Below are 18,132 nucleotides of genomic sequence, written 5' to 3' on the forward strand. Positions count from 1 at the left end.
AAGCAATTTCAAGTACAAAAGGTGACTTGAAGGCATGTTTGCAGGGGCTTAATTTCATTTCTATTCTTTCTGCTTGCTGCCAAAGCTATTTTTGCTCTGGCCACCTAGAGAGTCAAAGTCAGTCTTAGGGCTGCTCTCGCCACCCGTGAGCAGGCTCCCTGCAGAGTGCCATGGGGTCTTCCAAGGATCTGCAGGGAGTCTCAGGCTGAAAATGGAGGATCGTTTCACCTCAGGGGAAGGAAACCTTGGGCTGAAAGCCTCTGTCTGTCTGTTGGGCTTCTCAGCTCTGAAACAGCAGCCTAAGGACATACACAAAAGTGTAGGTGCGTGCCCACGTGAAGCAGGCACCTTCAGGAAGACCTTGTGGTTGCTGTTGGAAGCACCCTGTTACTAAAACAGTGATCTTTTCTCTTATCAGAGACAGGCCTAGTGCTTCGGACTGTCTTTCCCACACATGGTTCATGGTAAGTTTGTTCTGGTTCTTTATTAGAATCATTGAAAAGATTTTGAGGTTGGAAGAGATCTTTGGAGGGGCATCTCGTAAAGCTGCTTGATGTTATTTGCTGGTTTATTTTTTCTCTTGGTCTCCTACTTTCTGTCCTATAAAGAAGCTCAGACATGGCTCTCTAGAAAGAGGAGAAACATGATGTTTACATGCCAAGATACCTTTCCTCTCAAAAGACAAAGATTACTACTGACATGAGCAGATATGACATGTCTGTACAGAAAGGGAACTATGACTTTGCAGAACAAAGTTAGGGTTTGTATTCCAATGCCTTAAATTGCTAAGGAGAAGAGCTAAAAATTAACAAAAATAAAAAAAGGGGGGGGGGGGGGTAATGAAAATAGGGCTTTCTTTTATCATTGAAAAGCCGATATAATCTACAATTTAGCATTTGGTCTATTTTAACTTTCCTAAATTAAACAATTCTGGAAGGAGGGAATCCTAAACACTTCTCAGGAGATAAAGTCAGGATTTTTTAACCAATGATTTTTCCTCTCATTCCACCTGGCAGCATAATGTCCCCCTCGAAGAAGCTCATTTCATTAATACCAAACAGCTCAAATTCATTGTGGCTCGGAGCAAGTGGCAGGTGAGTTGGCCTTAATCTACATTTGTTATTTTTAGTTACATATATTTTTAGTTACATTTGCAGCTTTTAAGATCCATCAGGCTGGGACAGTGAGCACAGCAGAGATCTCAGCTTGGTTATGAATGGGGAATAAGCCCAGGAGAGGGCGGTTGATGGATGTGGCAGAAATAAGTTATCTAGGCTTTTACTACCTGGAAATCACCTGGTCTCATGCAGGTGCCTGGGAGACGTGTGGTTGTGTCTTAAGCAAGGTACCCTCAGCATCCTTTGCAATTGGTACTGAATTACAGACAGGTCCCAAGAAGATTCCTCTTTACCTGAAGTGCTCTAAAATGATCAGATTGATTGCCTTCTGAAGATGCCTGTTTCTCTGTTGGCTGTAAGGGGAGGCCAGCTGCTCAACTGCAAAGGAGATGTCTCACATGGCAGGAGTTAGAGCAGATGAATCCCACCTCCTACAGTATGGTAGGTCTTCTGTTGGCCTAAGTGTCTGCTGGCTGTACTGCAGTTGACAGATTTAAGACCATTTACTCCAGCTAGGCTCTCATCTAGTGTGTTCTGTGAAAAGCTCCTTTTCCATCTGCTTTGAGTGGCCAGATTGGCTCGGAAAATCTCAAGCAGGGTCCTGCTTCCCCATGCCAAACAGCAAGTATGTCCCTTGAAGTCAGGGTAGTTTCACCTCTGTGAATAAGAGAAGAGGAAGACCTGGAGAGCAAATGAGGCCTGGATTGATGTACAAAAGGGTGGCAATGTGTTACTAAACTAGTATGTGTGGTATGTAAGAGTGCAGGCATTCATTTTGGTATGCTTGCTTTGCCATACTTCCACCATGTTTCCATCTGATCGTGCTGTATTTTGCTTTGCTTTTCAGCGGTCTTTGATGTGCTATAAATCCATACTGGTGATGAGGTCTATCCCAGAAATCCTAGAAAGGACTCATGACAACACCTCTCTGGCCATCTCCCGACACCTTGTTGAAGAAAGCACTTCATCCAGTACCAGCGGCTCCTCTTCAGACAATGAGAACTCACATTTCCCCAAGAAGAGGCACTTTGGCTCTACCCCTGAACTGCACTTGTCGGTTTTTGATGCACTGAGCCATCAGGAACCTCCAAAACATGCAAGTGAAGACAAGCACTCCAAAATCTCAGTCCCTCCAGTAAAACCCATGAGGAGGAAGTATGCTTCAATGAAAGCTGAGGTGGGGGACAAATCACCTATGGAAAGCACAGAGCTCATGGCAAGTATCTTAATGGAGAAAGAGGAGGGGCTCCATCCCAGACTTCAAGATGAAAGAGCAGAGCAGTCCCAAAGAGGCAATGCTGCTGAGTCTTCATCAGTGAGGACCTCCACAGAAAGCACATCACAGCTGTGTCAGAAAGAAAAAACAGACACATTTTTGTCTGTTAAGGACAGAATTGAAAAAGCTGGGGATGGGACAGAAAAGCCACCTGTCTGTGTTCCTAGACAGAGTGTCATTAAAAGCACGTTCTACAGCCAAGCAGCTGAGCTACCTGCAAGGGGGCCTTCCTCACCAGGCAGGGAGTTCAGAAGACACCTGGACAGAGCCAGAAGGACCTTCCAGAAAGCTGGATATTCAAAGGTGCCCATCAGTGGTCTCCGTGAACCCCTTCTAGAGCAGTTTGAACTGGAAGAAGAAGAAGGGAAGTGTGGCAATGGAGATGATCACAGGGAAAGCCTGCTTGGTTCCTTGACCAAATCGGCTTCATTTGATACGGCAAGGAAACCACCACACCCTGCCATTGCTGGTGCTAGCCGAAGCCGTTCCCTGGATGACTACAGGCTGAGAGCCTCAAGATCAGTGAGGGAACAAGATATTTTGGAAGAAGATTGTGATATATTGTCACAGGAAAGTTGCCCTGAAGGCAGTGACCATTGTGACAGCTCTACGGGGCCTGGCAAGGAATGTTCTGTAGACACTTCAAAGCAAGAGGACTTCAGGAAAGCCAGCAAGGATTGTTCCGAAGAGCAGCCCCCTCCTTCCACACAGTGTGAGGGTAACAGGTGCTCGGCTCTTCTTGTGCAACCGCTGGAGTCACTTCCAGTGACACCTCATAGGAGTGAGAATAGGAAACATTTACTGAAGAAGTCAAAAGCTACTTACAATGAGGAGGAAGCTGATAATCTGGAAGGCAAAAGCCCCGTTCTAACTGCCCAACTCTCAGATGTAACTGCATCATCAGCCCCAAAACAGGAAAGCATGGAAGATAAACCCTCCCCTGGCCATGCCTCTGATATTGTTTTTCAGGAGGGCAAGGAGTCCGTTTCGACTCCCACAGAGCCAGAGGTCACCTCCAAGGCATCCCCTACAAGTAAGGGAGGCATGTGTCTGCCCAAGGAGCCTGCTCTCAGTACCGACAGCCATCTGGATCTAAGAGGTGGAAGCCTGCTTAGCAAAAGGACAGCCCCAGTGCCACCTTGGAAAGACAAAAGGCAGAAACATTCACTTGAGAAGACTTCTGCTCATAGTGTTACCAAACCTGATCTCACAGAGCATGAAAGCTCTGCTGTTTTAATGGGCCCACAAACAGAAACAGATTCACTTCAGGTATGTAAAGCCAAAAGTCAGGAACTTCCTGGTCAAAGTGTTCCAGCAACTACTGTCTTGGTGGACAAACAGCCAGGTACCCTAACTGCTCTGTACGCGGCTGATGAAGGTGCTTATCAGAAGCTGAAGACCTATGAAGAAGTGAAATCTGCTGTCCTGGAGGATGAAGGACAAGGTATTACAGGAACCACTCCACTGTCAGCCCATGACGGTGAAAGCCAAGCACACAAGAGGGCTCCTGTTCACGCAGACACAGCATCAGCTGTCCTGAAGGGAAAGCATCTCATCGTTCCAAAAGTCCCACCACCAAAATCCATGCCCATTTTGGTGTCTGATGGAGCAGGGCAGGCTGGAAGGGACTGGCCAGCCCATAGCCAGGAGAGGCTTGCTGCTCCGAGGAGTGAAAGCTCAGCTGTTGCAGCAGTTGTTCCCAGTTCGGTCCATGAGGCTGAAATTGAGGGAGCTGAACCCCAGAAGGTTTCTGAAGGCAGTGGCATGGTGCCTGCTGTTCTGGAGAGCAGACACCCAGCTAGAACTGTGTCCTCCCAAAATACTGGCCTCCCTTTGGCCTGTGAGAGTGAAAAGCAAGAATACCCAAAGACATCACCTCCCAGTGAGGTGGGATCTGTTGTGACAGCAAGTGGAAGCCAAGCAGCTGGACAGACTACGCCTGCTCCTTTCCCCAAGGCTGGACGTCAGGTGTTTGAGCAGCACAGGGCTGCCTATCCCTGTGGCAGAGTTTCTGCTGATCTGGAGGGTGAGCCTCCAGGTGTCTTAACTGCTTCACCACCAGAAGCTGCTCCAGCTTCAGTCTATGAGCTAGAACATGAGGAACATCCAAAGGTTCATGGTGACGGTAGAGGCATTGCTTTAGACAGCAGAAGCTGTGATGTTGGAAAAACTGTCCCATCACTCCACAGGGATCAAAGTCAGGAGCTCTCACATCACAGATCTTCTTTTTACAGTGATGAGGAGTCTGCTGTGCTGGAGGGCTTAGTGGATGAGATGGTTTCACTCTCTGAAGAGATGAATGTTTGGGCAGAGTCAGTTTCTGGTGAGGAGGAATACAGAAAACACACCTCTCGTCCCACAGAGGTGTTCTACAAAGGCCTAGGTAGCCAAGCACCCACGGACACCTCCTTCCCTTCTGTACAAGGGGGTAAAAAAGGGGAAGCCTCTGAGCTGGATGACCTTGCAGAACCCTCTCTTGTCGTGAGTGAGGAGTCGGTGGAAGGGCAGAGAGCACAGATGGTTCCTCAGGAATGTGAGCATCTGGAGGACTTAGCATTTGAGAGCCCCACTTCCAGCCAAGTGAGTGTTTCCTCAACAGACAGCTTGGATACTGGAAAAAAAACTGGTCAAGTGTCAGTGAGCAAGGACACTGGTAAACACCCAGAAGTTTCTTTAGTGAAAATCAAAGACCTGTCGGATGAAACACCCAGTCTTGGCAGTGGAACTCCAAAATTTGACATATCAGAGGTAGAGCCTGCCTATTTGAATTTCTCTGACTTGTATGACATTGTCTATTTTCCATTTGAATTCATGAACTATAGGAAGCCTCCACCCAAACCAACTGGCAGACGGTTTATACCTTTTGGTGAAAGGGCAAGGCCACCTCCTGCAGGACATTTGCATAAAGATAAAAGACTATGCATCCGAGAAGAGGCACGGGACAAGAACAGGAAGAACCATTTGGAAATATCTGAGGATTCAAAAGCAACTAACTTATTAGCCACGGGGAAAGGGTCAGAGAGTCATAAAGAGATGTATGGCACCCAAAAGGACTCAAGTGGTAAGGAGAAAAGCTCCTTCTACAAGCCAGGACTCTTTAAGCCGTATGCACGGTCTCATTCAGTGGAGCAGTCAGTGGAGCAGAGTCTGAAGAAGAAAGTAAAAGCTTCTGTTGCCCATATTTCAAGAATCCTAAAAGGAAAGACATCTCCTGAGCCAGAGGAAGGTAAGTGCCTCTGTGCCTTCATAGCTTTGCTACTGTAACTGAGATATGCTAAATCTGCCTTTTCCTCTTCCCCAGTATATCTGAGGCTGTGGTTAGACCGTCATTGCAAAACTGGCAGTGGCAGGTTATGAAATTAGTGGTCTTCAGCTCCACCACTAGCTCTGTTACTGGCCCACTTCAGTGCAGAGTCAGCTGGGATAATCTGCTGATGGAAGTGTCTTAAATTCCCCTGTCTGGGTTTGCAGAAGAGCAGATCAGGGCTAGATGATGCTTTCCTCGCTGCAGTTTCTTCTGCAATTATCATCTGACTATGGTAAATCTTTAAAGCTAAAGTGACTGGGAGAAGTTGGTGAAGTCACCCCGGCTACCTAAGTTGATGACACTGGACAGCAGAATCTGTCCTTTCTTCCCTGCCATTCCTAGATATACCCTGTTCTGCCAGGAAGTCGTTCCATTTGTAATAGCTGTCACAGCTTTCCCTGTTGACTGAAGGCTCATTAATAAAGAAAACTGTGACTGCTGAGCTATTTATGTGTGAACAGCAGAACTGCTTTGCTGTAAATGGATGTCACAGGGACAAGAATGGCCTTGAATGACTTCTCATCCTTTCCCAAAACAGAGTTTGGTGAGCTGAGAAGTGAGGCAGTAGAAGAAGAGCTGTTAACAGGAGCTGAAGGATCTCTGAAGAAGAAATCAGCACTCCCTTCATTCAAGTTTTCAAGCCTTATGCCAAAGGAGAAAGGTATTGCTATTGCACGAGTCCTGAGTTTTGTCACAAACTATCACTACTGAGTGTGACAGTGCTGTGTGAGGCCAGTTTCTAAGGATGGATCTGCAATGAATATCTTGAGATGGCCTGGATACACTTATGCAATATGAGCCAGCCTCCTCTGTTTACATCGTAACTATGTCCTTGTTAAAATAATCTTGTCTTGGTATTGCTTGCAAATTGGAATCACTCTAGGAAGCCACTGCAAAGGAATAAAATTGCATATAAGCTACAAAGAGAGTGAATGGACTATCCAAAGGTGGGATGGCAGAAGCAAGGAATTGTGAGTTCCTACGCTCCAGTCCTGCATGCCATGTAAGGGCCAGACACGCTGCTATAGAGCTATGAAATGAAAAACGGTGGGGCAGCCCGAAAGAGCATGTCAGCAAAGCTGAACTTGCTTTTGCCCAGGCAAATTTCCCCTTCACTCTGGGAGGAGCATTTTCTGAGGTCAGGTTAATGCCCCAGTGTTCAGCAGAGCCCAGACAAGCACTGGGAAGGGCAGGTGTGTGAGGCTGGCAGCTCGTGCCCACTGTGCAGAAAAAAACCTGGAGAAACACAAAAGAAAACCTGAGCTCCCCCTTTCTCATGGAGACAGCAGCAGATTTGATGCTCTATAGTTCTTTTCCTCCTTCCATATCCATATTTTATCTCTTCTCTCTTCTTGTGCTGTCTTGATCTGATCCCCTTTTCCTTGAAATACCATCATTTAGCTTTGCCCCCACATTGAAGCTAGGCCAGAAGAGGAATCCTGCTGTGACATGCTCGCTCTCCTCTGAGCTGTTCTGCTGCCCCAGCTGTACCAGCAGGGCTGGGCAATGTGTATGTTCCCATGGACCTTCCAAGATCCGTCTGGATTATCATGTATGAGCAGTCACACTGCATCCATGAGGCTGAACAGGGCTCCTGCACCTGTCTGCCCAGTGCCTAGGGGATTCACCAGCTGGTGGCTAAAGGTGTGCCAGAGCATGAAGCAAAAATGGTCTGGAACCAAAAATGCTTTCTGATGTCCTGTGTGCACTTTGTTTTCCACATAGCCCTCCTGGTCACCCTGAATCGCTGCTTTTCCTCTTCTTTGCAGCACCTTTGTTCGTTGAGGAGCTCATCGATCAGGCTGCTGCCGTCGGACAGTGTGTGACATTGTCGTGCCGGACGGCAGCTCACTCCTCCCTGCACATTGACTGGTTCAGAGGTGACATCGGCATCCCTCAAGGGAGTCCCTAACCTCTGGGACAGGGTGCGGGGAGGGGTTTAGACACCTTGGTATAAATGTGCAGGGTCTTTATCTCTCCTATCTTCTGCTTTTCAGATGGGATACCTGTCCACAGCAGCAGCCGGATCCTCATCTCAGCCACGCTCAAAAATTTCCAGCTGTTAACTATTCTCTCTGTTAGTGCTGATGATTTTGGTATTTACACTTGTGTGGCCACAAACTCCCTGGGCTCAGCATCCACCTCTTGCATCATAAGAAAAGCAGGTAAGAGATGAGGCAGCTACAGAAGTAGGTATTACAAGTACTTCTGCCCCAAAATGCGATACAGATATAACTGTAAATACCTGTGAGGTGGGATTTCTGCCGAAAGGTTCAGGGGACAATCTCTCCCTTGCCTGCTCTAGTCCACAGCCACAGCCCTTGCTGTCTGGTAGCATGGCACATTTTGCAGGGTTCATTCCCTCTTCTGGATTCAGAGCCACTCTAGTAACCATGTGGTTCTAGAACCAGACTTCAAAATCTTAATAATGAGTTTAAGTTGGGCACAGCTAAATTGCTATTCCACTGGATGTGTGTATATATAAAACATTTTATATATATATATACACACACATATATATATTTAAACCCTAATATCTCTTAAGTGAGAAATGCTGAGTGTAGAGGTATGTATCACAGCCGTGCTATTGGTAACCATCGCTCTCTCTGGTAACCATAACTCCTCTCAACAGAGGTGCCTCCCAGCCCTCCGCCCCCTGACATTGTGGAGGTCTATGAGGATGGAGTGCAGGTGGCCTGGAAACCTGTGGAAACCAACATCCCTGTCCACTATAGCGTCCAGTGCAAGAGCGAAGGTAAGGTGGAGTGCTGCCCTTACACCTTGCAAGGAACGTCTCGGTATGTATGATCTCTTTACCAGCTGGATATTTTATTTTTGTTCAGAAACAGCCTGATTTTAGCTGTCTAGTTTAGGGTTAGGAATGAAATTCATATAGCCATCATTTAGCCATCTAAAAGTTAGATGTTATGCTGGCTAAATCAGCCTGGAATATGCATACTTATACAAAGGCTTTGCTAAAATGTGAATCAGACTAGGTCACATGGAAGCTCTAACAGCTACAGAAAACATGCAGGGCTGGTGCCAGATACACAGTCCTGAGTAATCCTCTCAAATCACAGTTCAGACAACATTATACACTAGTAACGCCCAGCAACAATGATCAGCAGGCAATGTCACCCCGTACCCAGGCTTCCTGTGCAGTCTGTGGGGAAAGATGGTCTATCAAAAAGCCATTTCATCCTGTACCAAACAGCCATGATTTCTTTTTCCATTGATTATGCAAGAAGCTTAGGGCAAACAGCCAGGACATGATAACAAAAGTTTAGTAAAACTGCATCATCCCTTTGATGTCCTCTTCCAAGACTTGGTCCGGAGACTGATGAAGTCAGTGGATGTTTTCTTGTTTAATTCCACAAACTTTGAATCATATCCCCAAGCCTGTTCAGACTCTCTTGGGACTGCTTTTGCTGTTATTATGAATGCTGTGTCTCATAGTAATTTCTATTGCAGTCACACATACACAGCCCTTTGGATTCAGCTGCTCCATGTTCCTTCTTTTAATTCTCCAAACATACATGCATTCCTTTCTGGATTAGCACGAGCATGGGCTGCAGCTTTCTGCCTTTTCACTCTGGAGCTGGTGTCAGTCACTTTTCCTCCAGCGCAGCTTTCTTTTTTGTAGTTCCTTTTGACACAGCTGTAGGTGAGACTTTGGGAGGATACAAATGCAAGTTGTTCTATTTAGGAAGAAAATCAGGAAGCGGCACCTACAATCTTCCATTGCATTCTGTACATTTGTTAGGAACATGCAAAGTCCTGCTTTCCTGAACACAGGAGGATTAAGATGATCAGAAAAAAAATACTTCTTTTATTCCCAGTTTGACAGTAGGCTTTTGCGCACTGCTTCTGCAGACACTTTTCTATTTGTAAGCTGTATCTGCTCCTCCTTCACACACCCTAATTCAACCCATACCCTAAAAAGTCATTGATACTTTTGTTTTGGGGGGTGAATTATTGTTTGCCCTGTGGTTTGAGGCTCTCTACTAGTGTTTATTTGAATGAAAGGATGAATTTAATCTCAGGCAGTCTCAGGGAGTTGAGTTCAGCCTCGAGCACAGCAGCAATGGCAAAATATGGGACACATCATCATGTGAATTGAATGACCATTAAATGTTTGCTGCTGATTTTCTACTTCACACCTTAGTCCCATAAATAATGAGTCCAGAACATACCGACAATTGCAGTTCCCTGAGAAATCATCTGAGGTCCATAAAAGCTGAGTAAACCTGCCCGAGTTTCAAACACTTGTTTTGCTGGGAGGGTGTCAGCACAGAGTTCTGTCCTGAAATCCTGCATCACATGGTTTTAATTTGATTCAAGACAGGGCCAAAGGGAAAAAAACCCAGTGATTTTACTAGGCTTTTGAGCTCTTGATGTAGATTTGCACTAGAGATTAGTGGTATGAATTAAATAAACAGAAACTAAACAGGAAAGTTTCAGCATTCCTCTGAAACAATATTGCGCCACCTTGGACTGATTAGATATAAACCAGCTGATGGCAGAAAAGATGAGTTTGGCACATGTACAGTGAGTGGCACCACGCACAAAACTTGGCCATAGCAAACACAGCAAGTTTTTCCTTCACCCTGCAAGATTCCACCGTTTCTCCATGTTCCCAGCACATAAGTAAAGTTGATGGGAAAAAAACCACCAAAACAACAAAACCCCAAAACTCAAAAAAAACCCCAACCCTGGTGTGACCATCTTAAGAGTCCTATCTCTTTCCTGTCTTTCCTTGGTTAAGATGGGGAATGGACGAATCTTGCTTCTAACATCGCTGACTGCTGCTACTATGCCAAAAATCTCTCCAAGGGGTTTATCTACTGCTTCAGGATAGCCTGCACCAGCAAAGCAGGAATGGGCCCATACAGCAACCCATCTGCCAAAGTGAAAATCGCTGAGAAGGATCAAATGGGTAAGATCAAATGCCAAGAAAGCACTGTGGTTTTCCTCCATCAAAACAATTGCACCCTTTTGGATGCGGGTCCAGAAGCCAAGAGCGAATGACTCAAGACCAATTCCACTTGGCTCAGGGTGGCTTAGGGCTTCCTCCTCTTCGGCTTTCTTGTTTCAAAGTCAATTATTTTCTAATTTTGGACACAGTTCGGAGAATATGTATACATGTATAACAAATAAGTAATAAAATAATAACAATATGTAAGCGTTTACAGAAATACAGTAATAAAATAAAAATCTGGAAACTGTAGACTACCCACTAAAAACACACAGTTTTTGATGTGAGATCATGAGGAAGCAGGTCTGGGAGGATGAACGTGTTACTGGAGGCATTGATCTGTTGGTGTAGAACTGACACTGGTAAAAGCCCTGGACCTACTCTTTGTTAGAACTCTGAGTCAGAACTCAGTCCTAAATTCAGTAGTTAATTTGTGTGTTCTAGTGTTTGCTACTGGGAATGATTGCCCTGTTGTGGTGCTTTTTTTAGCTGTGTTTTGTCTCTGAAGTAAAGAAAGCTCGATTTACTATTTTTTTCCACCTGTTTGAATGCTTTGTACTATTAACGTGTTTTTAAAATGAAGAAATCCATAACTCCACAGCAACTATATCCTTGTAGCAAACAAAGTATCTGAAGTGGAAGGATGGTCTAACTGGAATTTCCTCCCAATGGAGAGGATTAGTCTGTAAAAATCAGTTTACAGAGATATTTTTAACTCACCCTAAATCCTCTTCTTTCCCTTGGCCTGGGATTCATTAACATATGGCAATATGCTCAGTGTTTCCAAGCAGATGTTTTCATGTGTCAAGGGATGCTCTAATATTTCAGAGAGCACTAAGGCACAACCACATACCAGAACCAAAGCAACAAGCTTCAGCTGCTGCCCTCAAATAGCCAACTAAAAGACAATTCTAATTCTTTGTCAGTGTCTTACTGTGCCCTGATGACTCATTATAGGAGATGAGAACCAGTGGGTAAGATGTTTGATACCATAACACACAACATACAACCCTTCTCATATAGTCTGGAGTTGGTCCCACCAGGGGATTACTGGGTGGGCAGTCCAGAATCTGTTGCATTCAAACAGCGTTGGGTGCCACAGCTGGGGGGCAACATGCAGGTTCACCTGGAGGAAGTTCTGCTGTTGCCGTTGTCATTGTTCATAGACAACAGAGGGTGGATCAGGGAGGCTCTAGCTGCCACACAGAAGCATTTTCCTGTGTAATCCCTGTTCCTTTTTCTCTCCAGAGCTTCATGCTGCAATGCAGAACTTCCCATCATCTGCTACTGAAGAAGAGAGTGAAATAATGGCACCATCCGAGCCTTTCCCAACATACCAGACCTATGCCTTCCAAACAGAGATCAAAAGGTAGTGAATCCAGCTGAGCTCTCAACCAGCCAGAGGGAAATGCTGTGTGTGGCTGGAGTTGAGAAAAGTCACTTTTATAAATGCACTGCACACCTAGTGTCACAGTGTTTTGTTGGAAACTTAGAATACTTAGAAACCTGAGTTGGCTCAGCAATTCTCATCTTAGTTTGGTAGGAGTCAGGTGTGGATTTTCTGAGAGAGCAAAAGGGTCTGTTTCAAGCACAATGTGCTGGGCAGCAGGAAAGCCCCTTCGTATATTGTGAAGTGAGCCCTGGGCTAACAAAGGCTCCCCTCCTTGCTGCATCAACCTTTGCAGCTTCCAGTTTCAGATGTGGGGTTGGGATACAACTTGCCCTGCCTAGAAGAACTTCTGTCACCCACAGGGGGTTAGTTCTCTTGCTCAAGACAGGATGAACCACCTGCTCTCTCTCCAAAGGAGTTAAGCTCTCACTCCTGCAATTTAAAGTGACGGTACCATTTAGAGATACAGGAGGATGTGCAAACTGTGACAATAGATGTAGTAACTCCACATCAGGCACAGATGAAAAACACAGCGTGGGAGCCTGGTGGGTTTAAAGAACAGAAGCTCCTAGCTCTTCCAGGAGTAGCAGAGAAGCTTAACTGGCCTTTGTGTTCCTTTGTACCAGGGGGCGTTTCAGCATCGTCCGGCAGTGCAGGGAAAAAGTCAGTGGCAAGACTTTAGCTGCTAAAATTATCCCTTACTGGCAAGAGGACAAACAGACTGTGCTCCTGGAGTACCAAGTCCTGAGGAAGCTTCATCACACGAACATAGCTCATCTGAAGGGAGCCTACATCAGCCCACGACACTTAGTGTTGATCCAGGAGATGTGCGTGGGACCAGAGCTACTCCACTCTTTGGCATTACGGTAATAACAAGCAGAGGGAAGGGTTTTCCAGTCAGAGCTGATGTAAGGAGCAAAGACACTTACTGCTTTCCGCTGAGAAACTGAATTAACTCTCTCCAGCTGTCCCTGTGTACTGCCATTGCACACAGGCTTTGTGATGTATTTGTTCTGCAACTTCTTACAACATAAAAATATTACTTAAGTTCCTCACCGGGTTGGGCTGGGGGACAATTCAGGGCCACCCTGTTGAGATGTTGAAAGCAGTTTACAGTATTTGATACAAAATCCCCTCCCATAAGATGTGGCCCAGGAAGCCTCATTTCTCCTCCACATTGTTTCTCATGATGGCAGAAAATGCATCTGCTGAAATCCTCTGATTAAAGGAAAGGGAATGGTGGGTATCAAATCTGCATTTTTTATTTCTGCACAACCCTTGCTTTCTGTGACATGCAGCTCTACAACCTCCTGAACTTCTTGCATCTGTAAACCTGACTCACAGTATGAACCAGCTACTCCACATACAATAGATTTGCTAAATGAATAAACCAGGTTGTTTGGTTTTGAGTCTCAAAGGCCTCGTGGGTTTAGACATCCACGGGAGAATGACAGTGGGTGTAGAATGGCACTCGGGCATGCAGGTAGGACACCCCTGGTTTCATTCCCTTTCTTCTACCAGGACATCATACTCAGAAGTGGAGGTCCGAGATTACCTGTGGCAGATCCTCAGTGCCATTGAGTACCTCCATGCACACAACATCCTGCACTTGGATCTCAGGTCTGAAAACATGATCATCACTGAGCCCAACCTGCTGAAGCTCCTGGATTTTGGCAACGCACAGTTCTACACACCAGACAAAGTTATTACCATGGACAAGTGTATGGACTATGTTGAAACCATGGGTGAGTACAGAGTTCAGTTACAGTGACCTTGGCCTCATACGCAATCTGTGGTAAACAGAAAGAGCCATCAGGCGGCAGTTGGCCCCAGCAAGCAAAGTCTCCCAGGTGCTGCCCTCCAGTTAACAGCGTGAGTTTGCAGGAGCAGCTAGTGGTGACAGCTGTCCCACTTGTAGATCACAGAGGACAGAGCCAGAGGTCATGGCCAGTACCACTCTGGCTGGCATCCACGTGTCCAGAGCTCAGCGGTACAGCACTACTGCCGTTCGGCCTGATGTTCTCAAGGTTTCATTGCAGTCACCATCCACGAGGGTGGCTTACCTCAAACAGCTCCCTCTACTAGAAGCTTTTTCTTCTTCACTGTTGGGAAGGTAGCAAAGCACAGGAGTGCCCACTGCTTTTGTTCTGGTCTCAGTGCATTGGAGGGAAGCTTGGCTCACACCAGTTTGCTTTTTCTAGCTCCAGAACTACTGACAGAGCAAGGAGCCCTCCCGCAGACTGATATCTGGTCCGTCGGCATCACAGCCTTCATCATGTAAGTCAGTCTGTTCTTCCCTGCCCTATGAGCAGCTTTAAAAGTGCAATTTCAGAGTCATCAGCCAGGGAAGATGCATTGACTCAGAGTTAACCTCAGCTCTGCCCCCTCTCCATATGGAGGTGTCTCTGCATAGAATAAGGGGCTGTTATACATCACAGCAGCTGCTGCTGTTTCTGACTCAGCCTGGTCTGAAAAGCCCCAGCTTTACCAAGAAAGTTCAAATTACATCAAGTGGAAAAGCAGCCAAAGTCATGAAACCCACTGAAGAACATTGGCCTCTGAGGTTTTGTTTTCCCATATGATATTTCTGTGCATCGTTGTGATCCTGCTTTCACTGCTGGGTGGGAATTCCTGGGAGAAGAAGCATCTTGAGCAATGCCCTTCATGCTGATCCATTCTCTTCTTTTGGAGCAGGTTGAGTGCCAACTACCCCGTCAGCTCTGACGTAGCCTGCGAGTTCCTGAGAACAACCAGGAAGGGTAAAGTGAAGCTGACACGGTGCTATGCGGGTCTCTCTGGGGGAGCGGTGTCCTTTCTCCAGAGCACACTGTGTGCAAACCCCTGGTAAGATGATGTCCGCTCTCCCAACAGCACAGCTGGTGCAGATTGTGGCTATTGCCTCTTCTTCCCCTTCATTGGCAAGGAGCCTCCTCACCCAGCACGGATCCCCAACTGACCACCTCACCTTTGTTCTAGGGGAAGGCCATCAGCCTCGGAGTGCCTTCAGAGCCCGTGGCTCCAGGAGACAGGTTTGGACAACAGGCAACAAGCACTGGTTACCTTCCCCACCACCAAACTGAGGAATTTCCTCACTGAAAGGGAAAAGAAAAGGGGCCTGCTGTGCTCCAAGTATGGCCTCATGATTGCACAGTGACATGGCTGCAGTGACAGACGGGAATTGTCTCCCTCCCCCTTTCTGCACTTAGTGTTTGGTACCAGATAGTCCTGCCAAGTTGCTGTGCATCAGCTGAGCTGGGGTAACTGCTCTCTGTGAATGCAATTTAGCATAACTGAGCAAATTAATCCATGTATATGCATTGCCACAAGGCAAGAACAGAAATATAGGCTGTTAACATGGCTCAGCTGACCAACAGTAATTTGACAGTATGTGTGTCACTTGGCTGCACATTCCCTGGAATAACCAGGAAAGATTTCTGATTGGGACTAGCTACCAGCCCCAGCTTTGCAAATCTTTCCTTGAGGTCAGAAAGACACCATGCATGCAAATGCTGGGCACTGACTTCTGCCCCTGGCCCTAGGACGTGATAACCAGACACGCTTACAGATGTCACTGCACTGCGCATCCTACAGTCACCACTGCAGCAAGGTGTGACTGGTGGGTTTCTCACCTGCCTTCAATCCAAAATAATTCAACAACCAGTTATGAAGAGATGAGTGAAGCACTTTTGAGGGGCTAATATTAGACAGCAATGTGTCTTCACGCTTTGGATGTAGAGGTCCAACTAGATAAAGCCCTGAGCAACCTGGCCTGAGCTGATAGCTGACCTTGCTTTGAGCAGAAGGTTGGTCTAGAGACCTTCTGAGCTCCCTCCCAACCTGACTTGTTCGGTGACCCCATCTCTTTGCCAAGTGCCAAACACAAGGCTGGAGTGGTGGGACTCTGCTAGCACCCATTAGCAGCCAGGCTCAGCATGTTGCTTTCCTGGCCAAGTACCCCACCATCCCCATGGGCCTGACCTGAGATTAAGCACGGGGTGAGAGGAGGGCAACAAGAGGCTGCAAAGGATGGAGGTGTTACCTGTGTAACAGTGGTACCAAAGAGGAGATTGTAACCAAGGCCTTTCATACGCTGTGAGGAAACTCTTTCCTGCCCAATTCATGAGAAACAAGCAGGGACAGTCTCTGTGAAAGCAGCCTTGTAGCTTGACTGTAGCACGAGGTGTGCTGGGGAGCATAACGGCAATGGGGGTTTCCAGTAACTGATAAATCGCACATCCTGCTCCTGCAAGAGGCCATAGCTTGCATAGCTTTGAGAAGAACTACCGTCCTACCTGGGGCCCAAGTTGACCCTCCATATGCCACTCCACTTGGGCAGCCTGGCTCCTGCTCTCTTAGAGCCCAGTCCCATGCTCAGTGAGCTGTGTGGCTCCACGGCGGGTCACCTGCTCTCCATGGGCACCTGCACTGTCATGTCTGCAGAGCTGACCAGGCTCCTCAAAGTTTTCAAGGTTTGAAAACACCACAAAACTTGTTTTTTGGAGCATGTATTTGAAGTCTCCCATTAGACTTAGGTGACAGTTACCCATCACATAGGATCCTATAGTAACACCTCACCTGCCTGACTATATCTGCATCAATTATCTTAAAAATGTGTTAAAGAACAAATGTACAGAAACAACTCTTGAATAAACCAAGATGTGACTTGCTGTATGGGCATCTCTGGGGAAGATGTTCCCTAAGGCCAGGATGCTGGCATGTGGAGCATTTAGTTGTATGGCTTTCCCCACAAGCAGGGCCAAAACTGGCTTGTGCAGAAAGCCTTTTCAAAGCACACCCGAGCTGTCAGGCAGTGTGTGAGTGGTTCATTGCAGCCTGCCCTTGCTCCCCATCAAAAACACTCCCCCATTCTGCCTGACTTCAGTGCGTTTGTATTGCTGTGTCCTGCCTGCCACAGGGTATTTCTGCAGATGCTGTGATTTGTGGGAATAACTTGGCCACTGGACAGTAAAGGCAGCAAACACAATGGTGACTGTGACCTTGTGACACACAGATGTTGTACCACTAAGAGACTTTGCTGCTTTGAAGCTGGGCTGCTCTCCTCTGGGGAGTGCACAGGCACATCTACCAGGAGATGTGGCAGCAGTGTCACCGGCAAATGCTCTGTATGTTTCAGTTCTTAAAAAAAATCCTGAAGTTTCATGTTCCTCTTTCTCCTTCAAAATCTGCTTTCCTTTGCAATGGATGGTGTTAGCTGTGTCATTGCTTTGTATTTATAACCTCAGTGTACCTTTGAGATTCTCTGAAGTGTATGATGGATCTGTCAGCGCTGCTGAGGTTTTTTCAATTTTCCTTACAAGCAGCAGTAAGCGGAGGCTTTCTCGGAGCTGTATCTGGCTGTGTTTAGAGGAACGAGAACAGGAAAACTGTTCCTAATGCATTACCGTTTAATACTAGAAGTGATGATTTTTAACCAGGGCAGGTCTTTTCCAACACGTTTAACCCATATTGTTCCAAACCTGAAGCATGTGGCATCATGACCCCTTTCCTTGCACAGTGCAGAGCAGGAATTGTAACTGAGGGCAGAGGAGCTCTCACCGTGCTGTGGAGAGCAGGCACTGGCTCAGATGGTAAAGCTTTGAATGTTGAAGTAACTTTGTCTTCACTATGCACTACAGAAGAGAAAGCCAAGGGTTTAGGGCCAGACTCCACGTTCAGTTCTCTTGGGGGATAGAAGAGTTACACAAGACAGACACCGCTATGAAGTCTGCCCCCAAAAGAGTTTTCAAGACCCTAGATTCCTTCCAATTTAACTTCTTTTACAAAGCCAATAAGACTTCTGTTGGCACAAGCTAGTTCTTTCCTCTCGCTAGTACGCTTTGGGATAGAAAGCTCAGTGCTAGGGGACAGCTAACCTAAGCATAGAACTTAATTGCAGATTAGCTCATTTGGACCTTTCATACTCTTCTATATATGACTCAAATTAAGTGATGTTTAATTTTTTTTTTTTCCTTTGCTTCTCACAACTGCATGCATTTGAGCATGTCTGAAGTCTTTTATAGACTCAATACCGTTTGGTTAAATAAACCATACTGACAAGGAAGTAAA

At 46.4% G+C, this 18,132-nt stretch overlaps 1 protein-coding gene across 1 annotated transcript in view; it reads left to right on the forward strand.

Annotated features, from left to right (window-relative positions):
• The window catches only part of OBSCN (obscurin, cytoskeletal calmodulin and titin-interacting RhoGEF), a 185,675-nt gene extending 167,543 nt beyond the window's left edge, over positions 1 to 18,132 (forward strand). Inside the window, exons 104-117 of the mRNA XM_037382736.1 lie at positions 419 to 464; positions 1,017 to 1,094; positions 1,966 to 5,620; positions 6,240 to 6,362; positions 7,471 to 7,581; positions 7,699 to 7,866; positions 8,334 to 8,456; positions 10,467 to 10,637; positions 11,925 to 12,045; positions 12,693 to 12,932; positions 13,588 to 13,811; positions 14,268 to 14,343; positions 14,761 to 14,910; positions 15,043 to 18,132. Coding sequence (XP_037238633.1) covers positions 419 to 464; positions 1,017 to 1,094; positions 1,966 to 5,620; positions 6,240 to 6,362; positions 7,471 to 7,581; positions 7,699 to 7,866; positions 8,334 to 8,456; positions 10,467 to 10,637; positions 11,925 to 12,045; positions 12,693 to 12,932; positions 13,588 to 13,811; positions 14,268 to 14,343; positions 14,761 to 14,910; positions 15,043 to 15,220 — 5,464 coding nt within the window. The 3' untranslated portion in view covers positions 15,221 to 18,132. The remainder of the gene's footprint in view (positions 1 to 418; positions 465 to 1,016; positions 1,095 to 1,965; positions 5,621 to 6,239; positions 6,363 to 7,470; positions 7,582 to 7,698; positions 7,867 to 8,333; positions 8,457 to 10,466; positions 10,638 to 11,924; positions 12,046 to 12,692; positions 12,933 to 13,587; positions 13,812 to 14,267; positions 14,344 to 14,760; positions 14,911 to 15,042) is intronic.

Source organism: Falco rusticolus, chromosome 4 (genome assembly GCF_015220075.1).
Source record: "Falco rusticolus isolate bFalRus1 chromosome 4, bFalRus1.pri, whole genome shotgun sequence".
Classification (NCBI taxonomy): domain Eukaryota; kingdom Metazoa; phylum Chordata; class Aves; order Falconiformes; family Falconidae; genus Falco; species Falco rusticolus.